At 40.4% G+C, this 25,021-nt stretch overlaps 2 protein-coding genes across 4 annotated transcripts in view; one reads left to right on the plus strand and one right to left on the minus strand.

The window, feature by feature from the left end:
- Window positions 1–23,303, plus strand: part of Ak6 (adenylate kinase isoenzyme 6) — a 30,612-nt gene extending 7,309 nt beyond the window's left edge. The window contains exons 2-4 of the mRNA XM_067123160.1: window positions 12,288–12,439; window positions 20,045–20,190; window positions 21,912–23,303. Of these exons, the coding sequence (XP_066979261.1) occupies window positions 12,288–12,439; window positions 20,045–20,190; window positions 21,912–22,110 (497 nt within the window). The 3' untranslated portion in view covers window positions 22,111–23,303. The remainder of the gene's footprint in view (window positions 1–12,287; window positions 12,440–20,044; window positions 20,191–21,911) is intronic.
- LOC136849756 (uncharacterized) overlaps window positions 1–25,021 on the minus strand; it is a 167,465-nt gene that overhangs the window by 59,415 nt on the left and 83,029 nt on the right. The window lies entirely within an intron of this gene.

A 25,021-nucleotide genomic window follows, 5' to 3' on the forward strand; every position in this document is an offset into this window, starting at 1 on the left:
CATGGGAGCGCCTGCCTCTTCCCAGGGAGACTTCTCCGGTTTAGTTGACTCCACCAGACGGTCAGCATTCAATGCAGCCAAGATTTTGTTCTCGTCCTCGGAATTGGATCATCAGATCAAGCATTTGTTTAAAATCTTTGAAGTGCTCAGCTTTCTCGACTGGACAGTTAGGAGCTCTTGCTCATAAAGTGAAGGAGTGCCCTCATATCCCTGAAGACTTCTCTTCAGATTTTTTTGGAGTCATCTCTTGCCTGGATAAGGGTATTAGAGACGGCTCTTTTGAATTATCCTCCCTTTTTGCAATGGGTGTCCTCAAGAAAAGGGAGCTTTGGTGTTCGTACACCACGAAGAGAGTTTCTCCTGCCCAGAAGTCCACACTCCTTTTCTCGCCTCTGGACAAGAAACACCTTTTCCCCTCAATTGGCTGTGCTACAGATTGCGACTGATCTACAACAGGAGTCTACGCAGGACCTCCTCACACAATCAGCGAGACAGCCTAGAGAGTCTCCGGCTTTTCCCCCTAGGACAGTTTCTCCTGTCCAACCCCAGCCCTTTTGGGGTTGAGGCAGACAAAGAGGCTTCCTTAGACCTCGCAGAAATGTTCATTTCACCCCCAGAGCTATCAAGAAGGCCTCCTACAAACCACCCGCACGTAAGTGAGGATCTAGTCCTCCGCACACCTGTGGGGGCAAGACTCCTAAATTTTTGGGAGTGTTGGGAAGCAAGAGGAGCGGAGAGTTGGATTGTCCAAGTTCTATGAGGAGGCTGCTTGATCCCGTTTCTGGAAAAACCCCCCCTTGAGCAACAAGCCTGTTTTATTGACGGCCTACTCGGCAAGAGCTCCGAGAATTTTCAACCCTCTCCCAGAAGTGACAGCTCTCCTTGTAAAGAAGTCAGTCGAAGAATGGGGACACCTCATCTCGGGGTTCTACAGTCGACTGTTTGTAGTCCCCAAAGCATCGGGGCTGGAGGCCAGTTCTGGATGTAGCGCCTGAACTTGGTGTACATACAGAAAACCAATTAAGATGGAGCGTCCCAGTCCGTCCTTGCATCCATTCGTCTGGAAGATTTGATGATCTCGATAGACATGAAAGACACCTACTTCCATGTCCCAATTCATCGGGATTCGAGGAAGTTTTTAAGGATTGTGTTCCAGCAAAAGTATACCAGTTCAGAGCCCTTTGCTTTGGTTTGTCGACAATCCCACAGGTATTCACACGTGTTCTTGCCCCAATGGCAAATGGTTACATCTGATGGGAGTCAACGTTTCGTTGTATCTCAACGATTGGCTTATTCGCTTCCAATCAAAGTAAAAATGTAGGGAGGACCTTCACAAGACCCTTTTTCTCACCCAGGATTTGGGCCTCTTGTTGAATTTCCAAAAATCTCAACTGACTCCTTCTCAGGAGATAACTTATTTTGGGATGAGGATAAACTTTTGGAGTTTTCAGGTTTCCCCTCCCTCCAGAGGATAAACTCCTGCCTTCAGAAAATAAACAAATGTTTCGCCCTTCAGTCCTGTTCTGTGAACAGTTGGATGAGCCTGTTGGGGACTCTCTCATCCATGGAGCAGTTCATGTCCCTAGGAAGGCTTCACATGAGAAACCTACAGTTCTTCCTGAAAGTCAACTGGAAAAGGAAGAAACACCCGGATTCTTTAGTTTTTCCAATAATGATGGAAATAAAAGAAGATCTGGCCGGGTGGAATTCAAGGGACAAGCTCTCTTAAGGGAAGTCACTTCTCCCTCTGAACCCCGACCTAGTGTTTTATTCAGACACGTCAGACCTAGGTTGGGGAGCCCTCCTTGGAGACAAAGAAGTTTCAGGCCTACGGACTTTGGAACAGACGAAGTGGCACATCAACGTGAAGGAATTGACGGCAGTTCACTGGGGATTGCAAGTGTTTGCATCGGAGGTGTCCGGGAAGACAGTGTCTGTCCATTCGGGCAACACCATGGCTCTATCTTATATAAGAAAACAAGGGGAACTCATTCTTTCTCCCTTTGCCAAGCAGCAAGAGCCCTTCTCATTTGGGCGGATCAGAATCGAACCCAGATCCTAACCAGATTCATTCAAGGGAAATGCAGCGATTTTGCAGACGAACTCAGCCGTCGAAGACAAGCTCTCCCCATGGAGTGGACCCTGGACCCTCTAGTTTGCATAGAGTTATGGAAGCTGTGGGGAAGACCGATTCTAGATCTGTTTGCAACCGCAAAAAATCATCGTCTCCCCCTGTATTGTTTGCCAGTGCCAGGTCAACAAGCTTGGGCGACAGATGCAATACTTCTCAATTGGTCGAACATGGATCTTTACACCTTTCCCCCATTCAAGATGGTGAGAGAAGTGTTAAACAAGTTCCGAAATCATCGGAATGTAATGATGACATTAGTAGCCCCATTCTGGCCAGCCTGAGAATGGTTCCCAGATTTGTTGGAGCTTCTTGTAGATTTTCCAAGACTATTACCTCAGAAACCCAGTCTACTCAGACAACCACATTTCAGAAGGTTCCATCAAGGACTGTCCACTCTGGCTCTGACCACATTCAGACTTTCTTCAGATTGGTGCGAGCAAAAGGATTTTCAAATGCAGTTGCAGACGCTATTGCTCATTGTAGACGACTTACCTCAAGCAAAGTTTACCAAGACAAGTGGACAGTCTTCCATGACTGGTGCAAGAGAAACAACATCTCGTCTTCTAAGGCGTCTATAGCGGAAATCGGTGATTTCCTTTTATATCTGAAGTCTACCAGGAACCTTTCCACCTCAACCATTAAAGGATACAAAGCAATGTTGAGCTCTGTTTTTAGACAGAGGTTTAGATCTCTCCTCTAATAAGGACTTTTCTGATCTTATCAAGTCGTTTGGTACGACCAAGCAAAAATAAAATAGGCTAGTAGCATGGAATTTAGATGTGGTACTGAAGTGGCTGTTGCAACCACGCTTTGAACCTCTGCAATCTCTCTCCTTAAGGGACCTTACTAGGAAAACTCTGTTCCTAGTAGCGTTAGCGACTGCCAAGAGAGTCAGTGAGCTTCACATTTTGGATAAAAAGGTTGGTTTCTCTCAAGGTAATGCAATCTGCTCATTTACCCTAGGATTTTTAGCCAAGAATGAGTCCCCTGCCAACCCCTGGCCTTGCTCATTCGTTGTTAAAAGTTTAATAGATATCCTAGGTCCGGATGAAGTAGAAAGAATACTATTTACTGAGAACGGAAAAGATCCGTGGGCCTTCGAGCAACTTTTGGTGCTCAGTTAAGGATCTTTCGAAAAATGCCTTGATGTTTTTCATTAAGGATTTAATTCTAGAAGCGCACTCACAAAGTGGCGAAGATACGTTGCCCATAGTGAAAGTCAAAGCGCATGAAGTAAGGGCAGTTGCCACATAGAGGCATAATTTGTCTATTGCCTCTATCATTCAAACAACGTTTTGGAAATGCAAATCGGTTTTTGCAACTCATTATTTGCCTGACATTGAAACTGTCTATGAAAATTGCAGTACTTTGGGTCCTGTTTCGATTGCTGGTATGATGTTGGGAGAAGGAGTGTAGGAAGCTTCCTTCATCCTTCCTATTTTTTTTGCCTTGATTCATGGGGACCTGGGAGTACTTGGTATTTGGAGTGCTCACCAGTTTTTATCCACAATGGTTGGGTAATGGTATGCTGTAATGTTTGGCTACAGGCGATTGTGTTTTATTTATTCTCTGGTTGTGTTTTTCTGGTACTGTGCCCAGAGCAGGAGCGAACTGATTATTCTTCATATGTAATCGGAGACTCCTTGGCAACAAAGGAATCCCGCTATGTAGCAGGCGACTCCTGGCCATACCGCCAAGCCGCTATACGTTGAGATGAGCACCATCCAGAGGCAATAGTTTCCTGTAGCAGCTCTCTCAGCAAGTAAGGGACCAGCAAGCATTTTAACTAATGCTAACAATATTCTATTTCTTTACATTACTAATTTTAATGTATTAGGATAGATAACCCATGTATCCCACCTCCTATAATGTGGGATTCAGCTATGGAATTACTTGGTAAGTAGCTTATTTAAAAATGACATTTTTGTAATAAAAAAAGTTTTATATATACTTAGCAAGTAATTACATGGTCAAAGCCCTCTCTCCTCCCCTTGCATGGTTGGAAGGCATAAACATATTGAGCTCGTTTGCTAAGCTGGTTCCTTTCTTACCCCGAAAGTGGGCAAAAGTAACGCTACCTCGAATTTCAAAATTCTAGCTGCTGGTTAATAGAAACTAAAAGCTATGTAATTACTTGGTAAGTATATATAAAAGGGATGAAGGCCTGTGATAGTGGAATCCGCTCACCCCTAGTGCATACCGACACCGTTATGGTGTTCGCTCCGGGGTTAGTAACCCCGGCATTGTGGATAGCTTTTTTCTCTGGTATATTTAGCAATATTTATGCCTAAAAATGAGTGCTATTGGAACCATTTCACTGGGTGACACAGGTCGTGCCCAGAAAACTTTATTTTATTATAAAAATGTAATTTTTCTCTCCTTCTACTTCTTTCTCAACTTTTCCTGCAGCTATTTCTGTTCCTCCTTCTAAGGTGTTCAATGTGGGTTCGGCTTTGGTTCTGGGTCATCAGGGAGTTCTTCTTCCCTCTCCATTAATCAGTGTGACTTCAGCTCCGGATACCTGTCCTGATGCGGTGGCGGTTCATCTGGCGTTGGGTGGATTGGGTGTTGCGGCCTCTCCGTTTGCAGGGGTGGGCGTTTGTCGCCCAGATGTTATGTCATTGTCACTGGGTGGTGAGGGGTTTGTGCAGTTGAGTGCAACTGTCTCTAGAGTTTTGTCATCGGCTTTAGTTGGTACGGGGTTTGCGCAACCGGGTTACGATTGGCTCAGGGTATGATGGGGTCAGGTATGTCAGGTGTTGGTCTCGCACATCCAGGTGTAGCGAGTTCCAGGTTATTGGGTGCAGCTCTTATAGGTGGTCAGTCTGTCTCTTTTCCTGTCCCGGTTTGGTCAGACCAGTCTGACAGAGAATGATCTTTTGAAGAGGAGGAGCCAGTACCAGATATAGGTGTTTCTCCAGTGAATGAAAGCGAGTAGAAGCGGATGGTGGACTTTACCCATTCTCTCTATCCTCAGTCCAGGCTCCTGAAGAACCTACACCGCCAAACCAAGCAATGTTTGAATTGTTTTATGCAACTAAGCCAGTAGTCTCTCAAACATCAAGTAAACTGGTCTGGTTTGGCCGAGTCGAGCAATCTTTGAGGGAGGCGAACTCTAGGTTAGCTTCTCTTATCGGGTCAAGTAGACAGGATTCAACCTTGTTCCCTAATCGGAAGGGGTTCTATAGGGTAGCGGGTAACCCTTCTGCCGGTGTCAGAGTTCCTCTTAACGAATCTGTTGAGGCTCTTCTCTCTCGGGCTCCTTCATCGAATCGTTTGGTATCGGTTACATCTCGTGAAGCTTGTATTTTGGAGGACACTCTTTCGCAGCCAGTCTGAGGCCTCGTCCCACTCTGTGTGGATGTTGTCTGGGTTGATTGGGTTTCTCAAACAAGATGGATATACTCCCACCGATCCTGTTCTGTTTGACATCCTCATCACTTCGATTTCGATGGGCTTGGCATACCAGGCTAACATTTCAGCTGGCTGTACAATGTTCTTTGGCAAGAAGAGGAGGGACTTTTTTTTAAATCATCTTCCGCCTCACTATCTGGACATGTATAAGGGGTTCTGTTGAGGGCACCTGTTGCGCTCTGCAAGTCTTTTTAGAGAGGAGGATGTCTCCTCCATGGTCAATTTCGTGTCGTCGTCATCAGCAGCAGCGTCACAGCAGGCTATAATTCGTGTGGCTGCTCAGGGTTCAGGTGATGTGGCCAGTATGACAAACTTTGTTGCTTCCAACTCGTGTCTCCGGCGTCGGCAATTATGCATCGTTGAGGGTACAGAATGTTGAAGTATTCAGCCCTTGGCTGATCCTTGCCTCCTCTCTAGAGGAGCTAGTAAGGGTGAGGGACTTCTTATTGAATCTCTGCAAGATCCTAGGAATTCGTCTAAACTTTGCCAAGAGTTGCATAGTTCCAAAACAATCTATAACCTTTCAGGGATGAGGATTCTTTCTCTTCATTTGAGGTTTTTCCCAAACCCTGAAGAGGATCCTTTTGGTCCTTCAGCAAGTAGAGGTGTTCCTGTCCAACAGGCAACAGCCGGTACCAGCTTGGAGAAGCCTCTTAGGGAGAATGCCTTCTCTCTCTCTTTTAATTCCAGGGTTTCGTCTCTTCAGTTATGTCTCAGGAATTGCTGGGACTCCTGCAACGAGAACACAGTTATAGTTTGGAGTAATTCTTGCCTGTCGGATCTTCTGTGGTGGTCAGAAGAAGCACGTGCATCTGACACCCGAAAGGTCTTTCGACTCACCTCTTCCCGCGTTCATCTGTACTCAGATGCCTCAGATCAAGGTTGGGGAGCAACCTTGGAGGGAACCCAGGTTTCGGGCCTCTGGAGGTATCGGGAAAGAGAAGAGTCAATAAATCTTCGGGAACTCTGGTCTGTAAGGGAAGCCCTCAGGTATTTTTCAGTCCTAGTGCACAAGAGAGTAGTGGCTCTGTTTTGCAACAACATAAGTGCCATGTCATATCTGAGAACTCGGGGCCAACAAGATCAATAGAACTCAATACTATAACACAGAGAGTCCTGAGAAGGTGTGAAGAACGGAGTGTCTCTTCTTCCCCATCTTGTATCGGGGAGTCTCAACGTACTGGCCGACTCATTAAGTTGCTCTCGTCAGGTATTGGGGGGAGAATGGACTTTGGCTCAGGAAGTAGTATGATAGGTTCTCCAGAAGTGGCCAGCATCTGTGGACTTTTTCGCAGCGAGATTAAACCATCATCTCCCGGTTTATTTCTCACCAGTGGCGGACCCCATGTCGATAGGCACTGTTGCGACGTTCCAAAATTGGAATCACATACAGGTGTATGCTTTCCGCCATTCGGTCTCATTCATCAGGCAATCAGGAAATTGCAGGAGAGTGTCAAGACGTTTATGACTCTTAGCTCCTTGCTGGCCCTAACACCCCTGGTTTCCTGAACTCCTAAAGCTCCTCATGGAAGTTCCGATGTTCCTTCCCATGCGGAAGATCTTCTCAGACAACCGCATTTTCACCATTATCATTCAAACCCCCTCGTGCTGAACCTAGTTTTGCAAGGCGACTGCCGAGCGAGCAGCTAGACAGACCGGACTCTCTAAAGCTGTGTCTAGACAGCTTTCTTTCAGCTTGAGAAAGTCAACCCGTAAGCTTTACCAGGTCAGCTGGACAGTGTATAGAAGTTGGTGTCGTAAGGAAGGTCATTCCATCTCTAGATCTTCCATAGCCAAAACAGCTGATTTTCTTTTATTCCTTTGGAAAGTCAAGGTTCTTTCGTATTCAGCTATTGCTGGCTACTTAACGCTTAGCAGTACATGTAGTTTCCATCTTCCCAAAAATTTCTAGTAGTAAAATCATCCATGATTTATTACATTCCTTTAAGATTAAACATCCTGTCTTGCTGACTCTGGTTCCTCTGTGGGATTTCTCGGAAGTTCTAATGTTAAGACAACTGGCTGAGAAGGTATTTTTTCTTATGGCTTTAACTACTGCTAGAAGGGTGGGCGAGCTTCAGGCAGTTTCTAGGCTGGTTTCCTAGGAGGGAAATGATATGTATTTGTCTCTTCTTCTGGAATTTGTGGCAAAGACGGAGTTGGAGGTTAACTCTCTGCCTCGTTTGCTTAGGGTTCTTTATCTGCAAGAGTTCGTTACCAGCGATCCAGTGGAGATGTCTTTATGTCCGGTGCGAGCATTAAAAGTCTATTTATCAAAGGTTGAGAAACTCCATCCGCGTCTGCTTACACTTCTCGTCGCTCCACAGAATCCTTTCCGTCTGCTGTCAAAGAATGCGATTAGTTACTCAGAGTTCTTCTTCGTCATCTTCAAGCTCTGTATTACCGCGAGCGCAGTATTCGGAGTATGGCCACTTCATCTTCCTTTCTAAGGAAATGTTCGGTGTCTTCTATTCTGGAGGCAGCTACTTGGAAGTCCATCTCAACGTTTACTTCCTTTTACTTAAGAGACGTTCAATTCGCCTCGTCAGAGGGTTATTCTCTTAGTCCATGTGTAGTGGCTAACTCTATTATCTAGGGAGCGTTCATCTAGCTGAGGTTGTATTCTCTTAGTGCTGAGGTTCTTAGGTTAACCAGATAGAGTAGTTCCTTTTAGTCTTTAGAATCTTAGGCAGCAGTAATAGTATAATCACATGAACTTATGTTTAGTACATTTTAAGTATATTAGTCTTCGATAATTTCCCTATGAGAGTCCAAGGGGGTTCTCTAGTAGGTTAGGCTCTTTTGTCGGTGCTGAGATACTTCTTCGCTCGTCGATCGTCAGACCTTATCCACAACCGAGATGGGTTACCCAAGGATCAGCGGCTTGGCACACTGCTTCATTCCCCTCCATACATGAGAGGCTCTGAATAGCCACATGGGAGGTTGACGGACCGAGACAGTACTCCTTCATAAACGAGAGGTTCTGAAGAGCCACATGGGAGGTTGACGGACCGAGACAGTACTGACCTGACTGATGATCAAAGTGCTCTCCAGCATGTCTCTTTACCGAAAGCATCGATTGATATGGTGAGTGTATGACTCAACAGATATCCTATGCAGAGCAGATCGGTGAGCTACCATCTCTGCAGTTGTAAAAAGGTGGCGTGCGCAACCTAGATGGGTCTCCGGAGGGACAGCAGCTCTGCACTCTGCTTCATTCCCCTCCATATATGAGAGGCTCTGAATAGCCACATGGGAGGCTCATCGCACTCCTCTGCATACATGAGAGGTTCTGAAGAGCCACATGGGAGGTCGACAGACCGAGACAGTACTGACCTGACTGTCGATCAAGCACTCTCCAGCATGTCTCTTGAACGAAAGCATTGATTGATATGGTGACATACATTTACACATAGTAGGTTGATGATGAGTTACCTGCTTATTCTCCATTGACAGGTTGGGCTGAATTAGATTTGATCCCACCTCCATTAAAATTTTGTTTAGGAGTGTATTGCAGTATGAAGTTTTCATAATAAAACTAATATTGTATTACTTACTCAAACACCTGAATGATTCCCACCCTCCTCCCAACTTCAATTTTTGATAGTGAGTGACTCAGTTGGGGATGTCGGCCTGTATTTGCAGCAGTGTTGTCAACGGTACCTCAGGTAACTCATTTGACAAGATTTTGGCTGTAGCGTTGGTAACACTGACTGTTAATTACCCACTTTGTGGGCCAGTAACCCATCTAGTGGACTGGAAGATGAACCTAACCCCAAGATAGATGATGCCCATTTGAGGTGTCCTCTTTTTATTATAATTTCTCTCGGCTATATGGTAAACTCTATTCGCAGTACGGCGAGACAACAAAAAGGGTGTAATTTTTATGTGAAAAATTGTCTCCATGTGTTGAATTTGGTCTGTTTGTCATGGTAAGTAACCCATATTACTGTCCTTGCCTCATATGGCCCCTCTTTTTGTCTCTCACTTGTAAAAAACTAAAATTTTGCCAACTTTTTAGTATGCAAATGTAAAGGGTTTAATTTCATTCACTTGGTGTTAGAAGTGCAGGCTATGAAAAGGACACTTTGTGAGCTCGTATTCAGTTTTGGTCTGAGCTCTTTTCCACTTTTTTCCAAATAGTCTATATCATTTAATTTTTTTTTTTACAAGCTCCAAGCTCTTCTTAGAGTGCTGTGCAATGTGAACTGTACATAGCTTATCTATCCAGGTTCAGTGCCCTACCAAACCCATCCAGGTGCAGTGTCTTACCAAACCCATCCTAGGCTACTGTGACCCTAGTCAGCCAAATAATGCCAAAGTGAGTTTTGAAGTGGTCACAGAGCTCTCATCCAATTTTATCATACAGGCAGTCCCCTGGTTATGTTGAACTCTGCTTACAGCGTTACAAGGTTATGTCACTCTTCAAATATGTTCATAAAAATTTATTTCCCATGTTACAGCGCATGTTCCAGGTTTACATTGCCAGTCTGACAGAAGGCTGGAACTTTAATATGGCTCCAAAGCAGCAGCTTCAGACTTCATGGAGGTCTGTGGCGCTGGTTCAAATCCGCACCCGATCGGTCAGAGGGGCGGACACTTTGCTATCCGTGTAGACACCCTGGGATTATGTATGTAATCAACGGATAGGTTTGCTTAAAAGCAAATGGGTGCTACAGACTAATACACACACAAACAAAGCCACTCCAACATCTCCTAAAAAACATAACAGACACCTCACACCTAACCGCTCAACTCTCCTCACTGCTGAGAGAAAGGGAGCTGGTAATTGGTACGATACATACACATGAGGTACCGGGGTCTAAGCGATGTCAGGCAGGGCAGCCGATCGAGACTACGGTCTACCCCAAAGCCAAATCAAAGTCCTTCAAAGAAGACATTGTGCTTACCCCATACAAAAAATGGGAAAAAAGCACATTAAAAGAAGAAAAGAAAAGATCATTAAAGTTTTGCATCAACTTTTCCCTTTATGGGTTTAGACAGGAAATGAGTTCTTTCCACTCTTCTCTGCCCTGTGCACTCTCTCCTTGAACTCTTGTTTAGGCCTTCAGCTCTCCATGTTTCCCATGATTTCCTGAGCCTCCTTATCTGTCTTCATCCCACTGTCTCATATCTAATGCTTTTGTGATTACATGTTCCTCCTTTCATCTTATTACATATTTCAAACCTTATCAGTCCATCAGTATTAAACTAGTGAAGTATTAGAGTTAATTCAGGACAGTACAGATATGTCTAAAACAACACAATTTAGACAGCAGTTGTTATTAATGCTCATTAGTATTAGTTTTAGACTTAGTGAGAGGAGCCAACACAAAGGAAGGGGGTTAATAATTACACATAGATCACAAGGAGTTATTAATTAAAAGAAAGAATTGTGTACTACAACAAAAATCTTATTACAGTAGTAGAGTGCAGTTTCGTGTGCCTTGTCCCAAAAAGCTCCATTAAATGTGAGTACAGAAAACAAAATACAGTGTACCTCACCTTTTCAGGGACCTTGATAGAATAGTTACAACCCCAGTGCCTAACTTAGAAAAAAAAAAAAAAGGCTGTCATCAGCTTGGATAGTGAATAACCAAGGAATTAACTCGATAATTTATGGAAAATAATGAAGTTGCTTCATGATTGTGAAACATACTTATGCTCCAAGAACATTGGGAACAACCCTGTTGCAGGAAAATTGTAATTAAGTGAAATTAGGGAGCTGCTCCCCCCTCCACAAAAAAAGGAGGCTACAAAATTAAAGTTTTATATATCTGTGTCCTCACTTGATAAAATTTTGACAGCTACCATAATGTAAGTTTTATTACCACCAAACTGTCCAATCTCCTCAACTTTGACTTGTTCCAATTTCCATCTCTCAATTGAGAACCAGTCCTTTACACCAACAGTATGAGTATATAGAAATGTAACTCACTGGTCTTGTAAAGTATGCTGTTGTATATTAAAAATTTATTGAAAAAATGTTAGATATCTTTGATGCATGTTATAGAAAAAGTTAAAAAAGGTTATTCATTATATGTTGAGTTACAGGGCATCCTCATAACAAATTAGGAAGAAATGAAGATCACACATAGTACATAATAAGCAGTGCTAAAAGCGAATGCTTGGGTACAAACTGTTAACTATGTATGAGGGTGAGTCAAGTGACTGACATTAGAACAAATTTTGCATTTATTTTTGTTGTAGGTGTATTGCCAATATTTCAATTATTTTACTTAATTAGTTTGAGGCTACTGAGTCACATATCTAGACAGATGGGCCGTGCCTTAAGTATTTATTCTGAAATGAGGTGAAAAGTAGACCAAAATAATATTTTAAGGAAATGGAAAAACTACTGAGGAAGAGGCCAAAAGAAGGAATGTGAAATTGCATACATTACAGACCTTGTGATGCTGTAGCATCAACACTGACAGTGGAGAAGTTTAGTTAAGGAAAGCCAAACAACTCAACCAAAGTTCATACAAGGGTACATTATTTAGTATTTTGCGATGGTTAATCCAAAACAGTATTGTACTTTCAAGCAGATACACCTACCGCCAGCTGAGATATTTCAGTTATATACAATATATGAATCTCCAAAGTAAAACTACAGTACAAGCATTTAAGAGATATTTGATGAAGAGTGAATGATTAATTCAGAAGGGATCAAAAAGACCCTGTTAACTGTGAAATGCTTTACAGTATGGTACATCAGTGTAACTGTATCATTCTTCCGTAGGTACACCTGGCGTTGGAAAGTCGACTTTGTCTCAGCAGATCGCTGAACGTTCAGGATTAGAATGGGTCAGTGTCTCTGACTTGGCAAGAGACAATCTGTTTTACGACGGATTTGATGAGGAAAGGCAGTGTCCAATTTTGGATGAAGACAAAGTAAGTGACACTATGTACATTTTATTTATATATTAAATGGCCTTTATCTATGCAAAGACCAATACAGCAAGCTTAATGGTTATTCATGACCTGGATATTATGGAAATAAGAATGATGGGGGGTGGGTGTTTGAGTCTGCCTAATACCTTTTGGGTTTTTATTGTCATCTGTATATTTGAAACACAGTGTATGAAGGAAGTTCATAACATTCCGTGCACATTTTCTTTTATGACTTGAAATTTAGATTGTATGTTAGCATTTATTGAGTTATTTGCTTAATGCCAAGTAACTCTCATGGGTTCAAGACATTCAGTGGCAGTTTTCTCACTAGCTAGAAAACTGACTATGTTTGGGAAAGATGTAACATTGTCAACAGATGCTTTTTATGTTAGGTAAAGGTGACTCATGGCTTTAAATGGAGCTAAGAAGAAATCCTTGTAAAACCTATCCCTTGCTTATACACCTTAAAAATTTCAGAAAATTCCCAGTATAGTTAGAACATGATTGAGGATTATTAATTTTATAACTAACTACAAGTTTTTATTTTGTCCACTTAGATGTAGGTACCTACAATCAGCCCTTGACCTAAACAAGGGAAAGGTTCTTATTCATTATCAAAAAAGTTACACTGTAGAGTATTTATATTACTGTACTGTGTTTACATAGTATATGCTCATTTTCTTGTATACAATACTGTATGTACAGTAGTATAAATCGTCCCTTGTTAGACTGTTTTGTACAGTAATGCTGTACTTGAATAGAATAGAATAGGCTGGAATACAGTAATGAAAAAGAAAAACCCTGCACCTTCAGTACTGATGCAACTCATAACCCTAATACTGCACAAAGTACTGTACTACAGTATACATGTCAAAAGTGACAGTGTAATATTTTTTTCCCTGTATTCAAGAATTTACAAATTGCTTTTGATTAATGACCTGGAAGGGATACTGTGATGTGCAGTGAAATAAAGTAAGCTACAGAAATGAATAAAGGAAATTCTCTCTCTCTCTCTCTCTCTCTCTCTCTCTCTCTCTCTCTCTCTCTCTCTCTCTCTCTCTCTCTCTCTCTCTCTCTCTCTCTCTCTCTCTCTCTCTCAAAATCGTGGTTCTTCCATCTTAACTGTCATGTAATGTTGGCAGTGATGATTGCCAATGTTGGATGATGCATCAAGGTGTGTGGCACTAGGTAAGTGGTGAGACATGGGTTACCTGAACACTCTGACAGGATGTCAGAAAAATCAGTCAAGTCATAAGAACACGATCTAATTTCAGACACCTACACTAGAGAATGCTCAGTGGTGCCACTCTCAGAACTTTGGAGGTTGAGGATGAGGATTTTCAAGCTTTAAGATAATGCTTCACAATTACAATTGATTTAGTTAAAAACATTATTATAGGAACCTGTTTGCTCTTGCTATCTTTTGATGATATGGAGGTTATGTTTCATCAAAGAATATTACTTTAAGATCTAATCTAATGCTGCAGCACAATTGCCTGTTGAGGCTCTTTAGAAAAATGTTTTCATAATATAATTAAGTTTCATATATACTTACCAAGTAATTACATAGCTGTACTTTCCACTCGTGCAGCAGCTTGAATTTTAAAATCCGCGGTAGCAATCTGATTGTTTAGTGTAGGTGACCAGTCCTTCCCACTAACGGGAATACTAGGAACGACTTAGCAGACAACCTCATTCTGTTTCTGCCCTTATGTCCATCAGAGGGGAGGAGGGTGGGCTCCAATTTTGTAATTACATGATAAGTACATATGAAACTTTATTTTATTATGAAAATAACATTTTCATATGAGTAACTTACCAAATAATTACAAAGCTGAATCCCACATTGACAGGAGGTGGGATACTTGGACATATTCCATTCCAGAACATTAGGATAAGAATGAATTTGAAAAGGAAAAAAACCTGCTAGCTTTGGAAAACAATGCTTATCATTTCCTTATCATTTAAGAGAGCCATTGCTAGAGAATATTGCCTCTGGCTGGTGCCCATCTTAACTTGTAGTGGCGAGGCAGTATAGCCGAGGATTGCCTAGCTTTGCAGCCAAGGATTATTCCGTTGGCTGGCAAAGCATCATTAAGTGCCATTGCCCTGGATGCAGTACCAAAAAATTAAAAAAACCAGATAACTTTTTTACCTACACTGAAATAAAACAACTACCCATTCACTGAGAGTGGTGGGTGCTCCAGGTTCGTTGCACCCCCCCCCCCTCTGCAAAAAATTCTGCACCTTACTACAAGGTGCAGAGATAGGAGGAGAACATCCTCTGCTTCCTCCCTCAGTGCCATGTCAGTTACTAATAATGGTCCCAAGGTAATTTTCAAACACTGCTTTGACTTCAAAGAAAATTTAGAAGTGAAGAACTATTATACCTCCAGTGGGCTGATCACCAAACGGAAGTGAGTGACATACTGAGCCTGAAAGCTAATGAGGCAGAGGCAAATCCGGTGTCTTAGCTTTCCTTTAACAGGTAGGCAAATCATTCTCCTGAATCCGAGAGTGCATTTCAAAAATAAAGTTCACTGAAGATGAAGGACAGTGCATTCATAGTCCGAGGGTGAGACAGGATCTTGTCCAGACACTCTAGGTATGGATGGTCATCTGATTAAAAGCTTTTTCAGGGAAAACCTGAAAGCTCAAACTAGACATTTCACTCACTCTCCTAGAGCAAGGGAGCCAGACAATCAGTTAAGGGAGAAAGCACAGATCCTGTTCACGGACTGTCTCCCCCTGAGCACAATCTGCTTGCTTGTCTATAGTCTGAAGTTCACTAACTCGTTTGGCATTTGCTAGGGCTACAAGGAACAGAGTTTTCTAGTTAAGTTTAGAGGCGTGGAAAGGAGAGGCTCAATAGAGGGGGGCCCGTTAACCACTCGAGAGCTATGTCCAAATTCCAATATATGGAGTAGACTCCTCTCTGCCTTGGAATTCTAGAAAGACTTCATAGGTGGCTAAGATCTTGGTTAGAAGATAAAACTAGAACTTTGTGTTTACAATTAAGCCTAGCATTGCTCTATGCCCCTTGAAGGTGGAAGAAGAGAGCCCCCTTGGCTGTCCTCAGGTATAGGAGTTCCGCTATCTGAGCTAAAGAGGAATTCGGAGACGAGATGTTATAACTGTTACACCATCAACGGAAGACTGCTTGCTTAGATTGGAGTACTTGGCAAGAAGACTGCCATCTGCATCTTGCAACAGTCTCTGCAGTCGGTCTTGAAAAGTTCACTTCTTCCAGGCAAGCTCCTGGACAATCTGAGAATCTGTCTGAGAAAAGAGTGACCCACCCTTTAGTGTATCTTTTGAAGTGAGGTTGTCTGAGTAGATATGGGTTGTGGAAGGAGTTGTAAAGATTCCACCAACAACCATATCTGGTTCGGGAACCAATATTCACGGCCCAGAACGGGGCTAAGAGTGTCATCGTTATGTTGCGATGAACCTGAAAACTTGTTCAGCCCTTCCTTGACCACGTTGGAATGTGGAAGGGCGTTAAAGTTCCAGGTTGGACCTAGCTTGCAGAATGGCATCAGTTGCCTGTACAAGAAGGTCTGGCATTGGAGAACGAAGTGAGGAAGGCAACAGTTCCTTGAGGTGGCAAACCAGGCAATTATTGGCCTGTCCCATAGATACCACAGATTCTGCCAAGCCAGGGAATCCAAGGTCCACTTGCTGGGAAGGACGTGCTTCTGACAGTTCAATGCATCCGCAATAACTAATTAGTGTGCCCTGAAAAAGCAGAGTGACTGGAAAACTCAACCAGCCTCCTTTGGATCTTTGGTAAATCTTCTCCTTTCCATCTGGGAGCGTCGGGGGCACTCGGAAGTTGCTGGGTGCTTTTGAGCGCTGGGAGTGTTTTGGCGCTAAATACTGGCGCTCTACAACTGGAGGTTCAGGAGACAAGCTCCGTGGACTTTCAAACCAGAATCCGAAAAGGCTTGACTGAGGAGGCAACTACCCGGGGTCAAAGCCCCCTCAGACTCCCTTGGACCGCCAATATGCCTACTCGAGGTTCAGGAGAGCTTGGCAGGGACTTTAGGTCTAGGAGATCCGATGGGCCGGATAGCCACCTTCTCCCCTACAACTCTGGCAAGATGCCTTTTCAATGGCTGTCTGTTGCAACCTGGGAAAGTACAACAAGCTCGACTGAGGGGGCAACTACCCGTAGGACTTCCCATCAGCCTCCACTGGACTTTCAGTATGTCTCCTCCCAGGTTCAGGGGAGTATGACAGTTACTTAGGTCTAGGAAAACCAACAGGCCCAATAATCACCTCCTCCACTGCACAACACTTCACTGTCACAAGGTTAACTTCTGTTAACCCATACACAAGACTGGCTAATGCACAGGAAGGAAGCAAGGGAGCCAGGCATGGGAGGAGATAAGAGGGTTAGCAGCAGGAGAGAAAAAATTAATGTGGGAAGAGCTGGTACCCGACGATCGGGAGCTGGTGCCAGGCACTCTAGGTTGTAGATGGCACCAGGTGTAGCTGGGTGCCAGGCCCATCATTTACAGCTTAATCAGGAATTATTGAATGTGGGAAATATGTTGTTACAAAATATGCTAGGAAGCATTGAATACTCAGTGCACTAAATTTAAAAGTAGTTGGCACAAATTTTCAGGGATCATATGTTGTGGTATGTGCCATTAGAGTTACTGTACAGCATGCTGTAATGCAGTTTTGGGTGGATCTCTTCAGTAGGATAGACAGAACTTGGTTTATTTGAAGAATTAGATTTTTCTCAAAGTCTTGTCTTCATAAAAATTTGAGAATTTAAAAATTGAACTTGCAGATCAATCAGTATTTTTAGCTCAAAGCAAATAGTAGTATGTCTTGGAAGGATTTGGACTTGGCCAAGTGTGCCTCAATGAAGCTGTGTTCTGTTATAGTCTAACAAGTACTCATTATAGTCTAACAAGTACTCATCTTGGCAACTTCTAATTTATGAGATTTAACCAACCTGTGATGGAGTATTGTCCTCATGTCTGGGAAAGCCCTTGTCGTACTAAATACCAACTTATATTTTGCCTATCATAAAATCACTACTTGCTGCTTAGTTCTTCAGGCATTGGTTTGGATGGCTTGATTATGCACTGTTTCCACCACATCCTGAATCCTACTCATGTTGAGCAGACTAAAAACTTCATAAATCTAAAACTCTTCTCTCTTCCACATTGTTTTCCTTCTCTTGCTTCATAAAAAAGTGATGGCTTTGTTAACACATACTTCTTGCAGAGACAGAGCTTGAAATAGTTATTTGTGTCTGTCTTGTTTCTTCACTATTCAAGAAAAGTTTATTTCATGAGTTGGTAAAGAAAAATAAAAACTAGGTAGGTTATAGGAAAAGAGTTAGTAATGAGAATAAAAAGGATGGTACAGATGTTAATTGTGATTTTTCATGTGTTTACTAGGATGTAGCTGTTGTTGATCAGAGTAAAAAGGCTGAAGGCACTGCCAGTATCCAAAATAAAGCAGTTAAGAAGATGCGTGGTTTCTGAAAAGTCTCCATCCATCTGTTGCCTTTCTCTAGAGTCTGGAATGTTACCAGCCAAGCTCGTTTGTTGTAAAGAACTTGACAGGTTATGATTGCCTGTGTTACCTTTTATTAGAGTAAGAACATGCTAGTTTTGGCTACCACAAGTTCACATATATTTTCAGTGTAACAGAATCCTTATAGTTACTGTATTTTGATAGAATAACATATAGAAAAATTAAGGTGGCATTCAGAAATGGTTTACTTCTGTGTAGTGCAGTTCCTGGATATTTGAGTTGTGGCTGCTACTAATATTATCCAAGGAAGAAATTTTTCTGTAAAAGACACCTTTCTCCTAAAGCACCATTAGCGTGTCACCATTTCATTCACTGTATTAATAATGAGCTTCATAATCATCAACTGCCACTGCTTGCTTCCTACTGTTTATGACTGTTTTTATAGCCCACTTGAACAGTGTCTGTAAAGTTTACCTAAGAGTGTCAAATTATTCCTATTGCTAATAGATATTGTTGTCTGGAAGTAAACCCCAGACAAGAAGTGAAATGGATTATCAAGTGTTGAGACTGGCCAACTTCACGTTTTCCGCAAAAAAAAAAAAAATGGTGGGGGGGATTTCAGGTATTAAGGGAGCATATTTCTGGTTTCGTTACTCTTCCAGCAAGTTGTCAAGAATACAGTAGGTATGCTGCATTTGTTGTTGCATGAGGAGCTTCTCATTGAATGATTAAGCACTGCAGTGTTTCCAAAACATAATTTGCTTTCAATATTGTGTTTATTTTGTTAAAGTCTTCTTATCAGTTACTTGTACTGCATCAGCAAATGAATGCCCATGGTTTGGTAAGATAATCTGCCAGAATAACACTATCTTAGGGAGATGAAAAGACAGTAGATATGAATGTTATTTGATTTTCAGCTTAGAGATGTGTGACTAACATTGCAAGGTCCCCTTAAAAATCAACTCTGGTGGAACTTTTAGGGAAGAGGTCAAAGGGAACAGATAAAAATAGAAAAGGCCAATAGAGTAGGGTGTAGGGGCCCACAGGTGTGTCACCAAGGGCATGCAATAATGTCTGAAGTGTACTGTGGACTGGTTACTATAGGTAGTATTTCCCTAAGGGGTACTGTAATAATAATAATAATAATAATAATAATATGCCTCACATATGGTGTAATACTGCAGTTAATAATTTTGATTTTCTAACTGAAGTTTTGGATCGAGATTTTAAATGAAAATATTGTGGAGAAATTATTCCATAAAATAACATTGCTGTTGTGTGTATCATCTGTGGCATGTTGATACCATGGTAGTTTATTAATAATTTCTTTTTTTTTTTCTCTTAAAGTACTAGATACACTAAAGTACTATATACACTACATATTACAGAGTGTATCATTAGCAAGATAATTTCACCCTTGTAGTGCTTATTTATACATGCGAATGAGCTGTACATTTCCAGTGATTTGGATATGGACTTGAAACATATGCACACTGCATAAATTTGTAACATTTTATGTTGAAGATCATACCAGATGTTTATTGATTTTGTATAATCATTCGGTCTCTTTCTTGTAGGATTAAGGCTCATTAATTTCTAGTATCTTTTAGAGAACATCAGGAATATGAACATGTAAAAGTATGCTTAAAGTTTTAGTTGCACAGTCGTTGTACATTGTTAAACACCAAAGTATTAAATGTTGAATTTCAGTGTGCTGTTATTTTTATTTGAAGTAGAGTTATTTGATTTTTGGTGACTTGATTGTTTTTTTTTAGGTTGATTACAGGCTACAAACAAGTGAATTCCTTCTGCACTAGTGACACTTACAATGTTATATGGCTGCATCACAGTCAGGTTGTTTGACTTGTTATTAATGAAACACAAACAGTTAGGTGTATTGCTTCATTCTATATTAAAGCTGCCAGGTATGTTATTATTAATGAGCATTTCACTTCATGAAGTAGGAAATTGAATGGTAATGGAAACAAAAATGCTATGAGTTTAGAACTTCTGTCTGATGATAAACAGATATGATTTGTTTAATTATCATCAGGGATTAGTTTGTATTACTGTAGTTGGTATTATAATACTGTAAGTGTTTTACAGGTTCTGGATGAGTTAGAGGACATGATTGCAGAGGGAGGGAAAATTGTGGACTACCATGGTTGTGATTTCTTCCCCGAGAGATTTTTCGACATAGTTTTTGTTTTGACAACAAACAACACCATACTCTATGATCGTTTGGCTGCAAGGTATGTAAATTCATGAGATGGTTAGGTGTTTTTATCAGGCATTACTACCATTACTGACATGGATTCACCTAGGTTAAGTTATTTAAATGATTGTATAAAAAGAGCATTATACCATATTCACGCTCTTTTACTAAAGCTTTATAACTAATAATGCCATCTGACCCTGACCCATCTGCCCATTTTCATTTCTTGATGTGAAATGCACACATAGGGATTTTTGGAAAAGTAGTTGCATGTGAAGACTTCTTCGAGTACAAGGGAATACAAATTATTAAGGAATCCTTCTTTTGCTAATCAAGACAAGACACACCAAGGCTTGAAACTTTGGCCAATATTATAAAATTTTGTGTTGTAATTTAAAGTTTCCTGACTTATCCTGGAGGCCTAAAAGATTTATTTTTGCTTGAATGACAGGTGAAAATTATACAAAGGCAGAGTTAATTCTCTGACAAAAAGGCAAAGAGTGAGTTCATTTTAAAAAGATAGGGATAGAAGAATATACAATGTGGTACATTTGTAATGAACGTGGAAAGTAACTGGAGTTTATGTTATTTGCAAGAAAAGGTTATCTAACAGAATTGGCTGAGAGGAGATGTTTAGGCACAGGCAGAGAAGGGATAAGTCAGAAAGTGCTTGATATGAAAGTACTGTAGCTGATGTAGACCAGTAAGAAGGCCCAAATCTGTGAATTGTTTTAATGAGGTTTAGCTTAGACTAAAGGGTCTCATTTCTAGACTCTCATTGAATTGGCTTTAATTATTTATTGGTAGAAAACACTAAAAGAAACAGATGAAAAGTAAAATGCTTAAAGCAATGCTGTTGGGGCCAAAGAGACTCTTCTTAGAGACTTCAGTACCATCAACAGTGTACTGCTCAAGGCACAGGACCCACACCTATTGTAGGTATGGACCATGGAAAAAGGATATAAATTGGAACTTGGACCCAGCAGGAATTCAAATAGTGGGCACAAGTTAGAAGATAAGGGAGGGGACCTGAAAAACCTCTAATCCCATGAGTAGAAGACCTAACATACAGCATTAATGATGATGATGCCAAGTGCTGTGTGGTAGTATCTATACAGTTTTGGAACATTATAATGCTTTTGTTGTATTTACAAGCACTTAATATTTATTGTAGTTTATTAGCCTAAATTTTTTAGCCAATTGTATGCTCATTACCTTATAGTTTTAAACTTTATAGAATTTACTTTTATGACAGAGATTAGCTTGTTGCTCACTTTCTCAACCTTTGACCTTGCTGTAACCCATTGCCACTCACATTTCTCCTATGGTTTGGTACAAGTTTATCATCCTTGAATTTTTGGGTATAAGATTGCTAGCCTCCACTCCACAGATGGTCTCTAGGATTTGTATTCTTTAGTGGTTACTGACATGCATGTGTGTAGAAGTTAATGTACGCAGTGATACTCAGTTTCACTGATGTTTTGAAAGAAACTGATGCGCTCGGAACTTCTGATATTTTTTCTTCCCTGTGAGGCATCATTAAGGTCTGTCAGCAACGATGTTAGGCATGATGTTATATTGGTAGATAATTTGAATTTGGCATGTATATTTACCACTGAAAGTTGTTATACACTTTCTTTCAGTGAAGGTTATATACTCTAAGCTTTTCTTTCTTTATACAGTAACATCGTTAATATAATAAAATGCTTTGATATCAGTTGTGATTCAGAAGTGATCTATTTTCCTTTTGCATTTCAGAGGGTACCAGGGAACAAAGCTAACAGAGAATATTGAATGTGAAATCATGAACGTCATAAGAGACGAGGCGATGGACAGCTACAATAATGACATTGTTCATGTCCTTCCTTCAAACTCACCAGAAGATATGGAATCCAATATTGAGAGGATTATTCTGTGGATTGAAGCTTGGAAAAGAGACAATGGATCATCAAGTTGAGAAATAAATATTTTGTAATTAATCTTGTTATTACATAATGTACCTAGTATTATCGGGATTAATAAATTCTCTTTCTTATAATTAATTGGTCAAGATTTTTGTAAAGTACTGGGCAGTATTTAAAAATCGACTTTTCCATTAGTATGACTGAGAAATTGCTCGTGTATATTCAGGCTTAGTGAATATGGTGTATTTTGATAACTGATCACATGTTTTTCATTATACGTGCATTATTTTTTATTTAATGAGAAATAATTATTTTGTAATGATTGTGCACATGTATATGCTGAGAAGTAACAAAAGTTGAGGAGGTTTTGTTAGGGTAAAAACATGTTTTTCAACATTATGTTACAAGTAGGCACGTTTTAAAAAATTTGTATTTTTTCTCTAATTTTGTCATTTTCAAACCATAGTGTAGGCATTAAATTTTCCATGTGCATTCATATTCTTTGGTGTCTGTGATAGTAGTTTTAAAAATCACAAAGTGTGGACTGCAGATATCTAATGTTCAGTGCATATTCAGCATGTACAGTCCTTGACCATTTTAAAGCTTTGGAATATTGATTGTCAATTGGACAATTGTTGGCTACACTCTCTATCATAGTATTTTAATGTTTGTGTAGTTCGTAATAAACTGGAGAAAATATCAGTGTACAAAATATAACCAGTTTTTCACTTCCCTAGATCAACAATTTTTGGACAACTTTCATTACAGAGTAAGTGATACTAACAGTATTTAAGTCAATACAAAATGGTCATACACTGTTGTCTCGTATGTCAGATTGTCAGTGCGTAAATGTTGGTCACACTTTCATAGCTGTAGTATATAATGAAAGATGTTTTTAATTGAAATTACAGAGTGAAGTAAATGATTATATCAGAATTTACCTTGACAATCACGTACAAATTATAGTATGTTGTAAAAAACAGAGGATAGTGCTGTTTAAGAGGTAGTTGACGAAGCTTGGGAGAACATTGCACCCATGTAATAATAGTCTTGACAAGTATGGTCTGTTCATTACTGAGTCATCTTAGGTTTGTGGTTTTTGTATGATATGCTCTATAGCAAATAGAAAACCATTCTTTATGCAGTATGAATAAAATCTTTAGTTCTGAGCAACAGGGAAGAAAAGTTACCCTAAATGGAGATGTAATAAAAGATCTTCAAAACTAATAAATCTGCCAAAAATTAATTTCTTATTAAAATATTGATAATCCTGAATTTGTAACTAATGAATACTGATGTACCATTCAACTGTAAAAAAATTTTATGCTGGGGCCTTTGCAATATGAGCATTTTTTCAAAGGTTCCTTCTGGGTGTATGTCTGTCCAGAGCAAAATGATCAACAAATAGCGATCACCTGGTAAACATTTCTGCAAATGAATATGTCATCTCTCGTAAAGTTTACTATTACCTGCAAGATCACATCTTATACAATAGTAATTAATTCATCTTTTGCATTCTCACAGACCAAAATCAAACTTTCTTTGGGGCTTGTTTGCCTGCATTCTTTTTGTGATATATTAATTCTGTCATTTGAGTTCTAATGTTGGCAAAACATATTTTCAAGAAAATGTATATATATGTATTCTAAAACCTAGTTTTGCCATGATCATCATTAATTTTTGTGTCAGGTTTCCATTACAGTATATGGAGTTAGTGGTGAAATAAGTTCCTCCATTGCCTTCTGTCTTGTTCACTTTGTCTGAATTCCCATCTGATTTATATCTTCATCTCTGACCATTTTCCAGGATTTATTTGGTCTTCATCATGCCACTTCTATAGTTACCATGTTTCTGGCTAACTTTCCTCATCCCTTTCTATCATATTCTCATGCCTTCCGAGTCCTCTTTTCTAGGTGCTAAACACCATATCTTTCCACAACTCCCGCAGTCATAATATGATCTTACCACCGTACTCTTGTCTTGAATCTTAGTATTTTATAGTCATACTTTACTAAAATATCCCATTTCCATTATAAGTGCCCATGTTTCTGCTGCACAGGATGCTAATAGCCAAGACGCAGTCATCAAGTTTTTGCTCTTCTTACTACTGGGACACTTTAATTTACCAGTAACCCAGTAACATTTATCCATTTTAGCTAGGCTTTTCGTACTCTTTTCATACTCAGTTCTCAATACCTACTTCACATTTCAGTGAGTCTAGAATCTGTAAGAGCAGATGACATAATGAGACATTTAAAGTAGAATCAATCTGATTGTAGGTAGCCAGCATGGATTTCATAATGGAAGATCATACAGTACCTAACTTAACTTTTGATACTTCTTACATGGCAAGTTAGGTGTATATAATAAAAGTATAGCAAAAGATATATTCTACTTGAATTTCTAGAAGGTATTTTCCAAGGTGCCATATAAAAGGTTAATGGCAAAAGTAAGATGTTATATTAAGGAAGTGATTGGAGAGAAGAGCTGTAATCAATGGGACATCCTCAAACTTGTGAATTGTCCAAATGCCCCAACCTCAGGGTTTTGTGCTTGGCCCTCTGCTCCTCATTATCTACTTGAATGACGTGGAATTACAACTGATTGGTACAATAAGCAAGTATGTTCTTCCAAAAAGTGTACTGGTATTAACAATACAGAATAAAACAGCTGCAAGACGACTTGGGAGAGAGTAGGTGAATTTACTGTAAAACAGCGGATGTCTATCAACAAAGTTAAATTGTGAAAGCAAGAATGTTAACTATGGGCAAGGAGAAAATATCTAGGAGTCATCATCGTTAGTGATTTAAACCTTCTTCACAATGAAAAGAAGGTCCCAGAAGTAAGATGTATGTGGATTTTCTTCTTGGAAAAAGGAAGCTAGACTAACTCTATACAGTGCACTAGTCAACCCCAATAAAAGTGTTTGATGGCCTTCCTGGAGCAAGGAAATAGTAAGATTAG

This window comes from Macrobrachium rosenbergii, chromosome 21 (assembly GCF_040412425.1).
Source record: "Macrobrachium rosenbergii isolate ZJJX-2024 chromosome 21, ASM4041242v1, whole genome shotgun sequence".
Lineage (NCBI taxonomy): Eukaryota > Metazoa > Arthropoda > Malacostraca > Decapoda > Palaemonidae > Macrobrachium > Macrobrachium rosenbergii.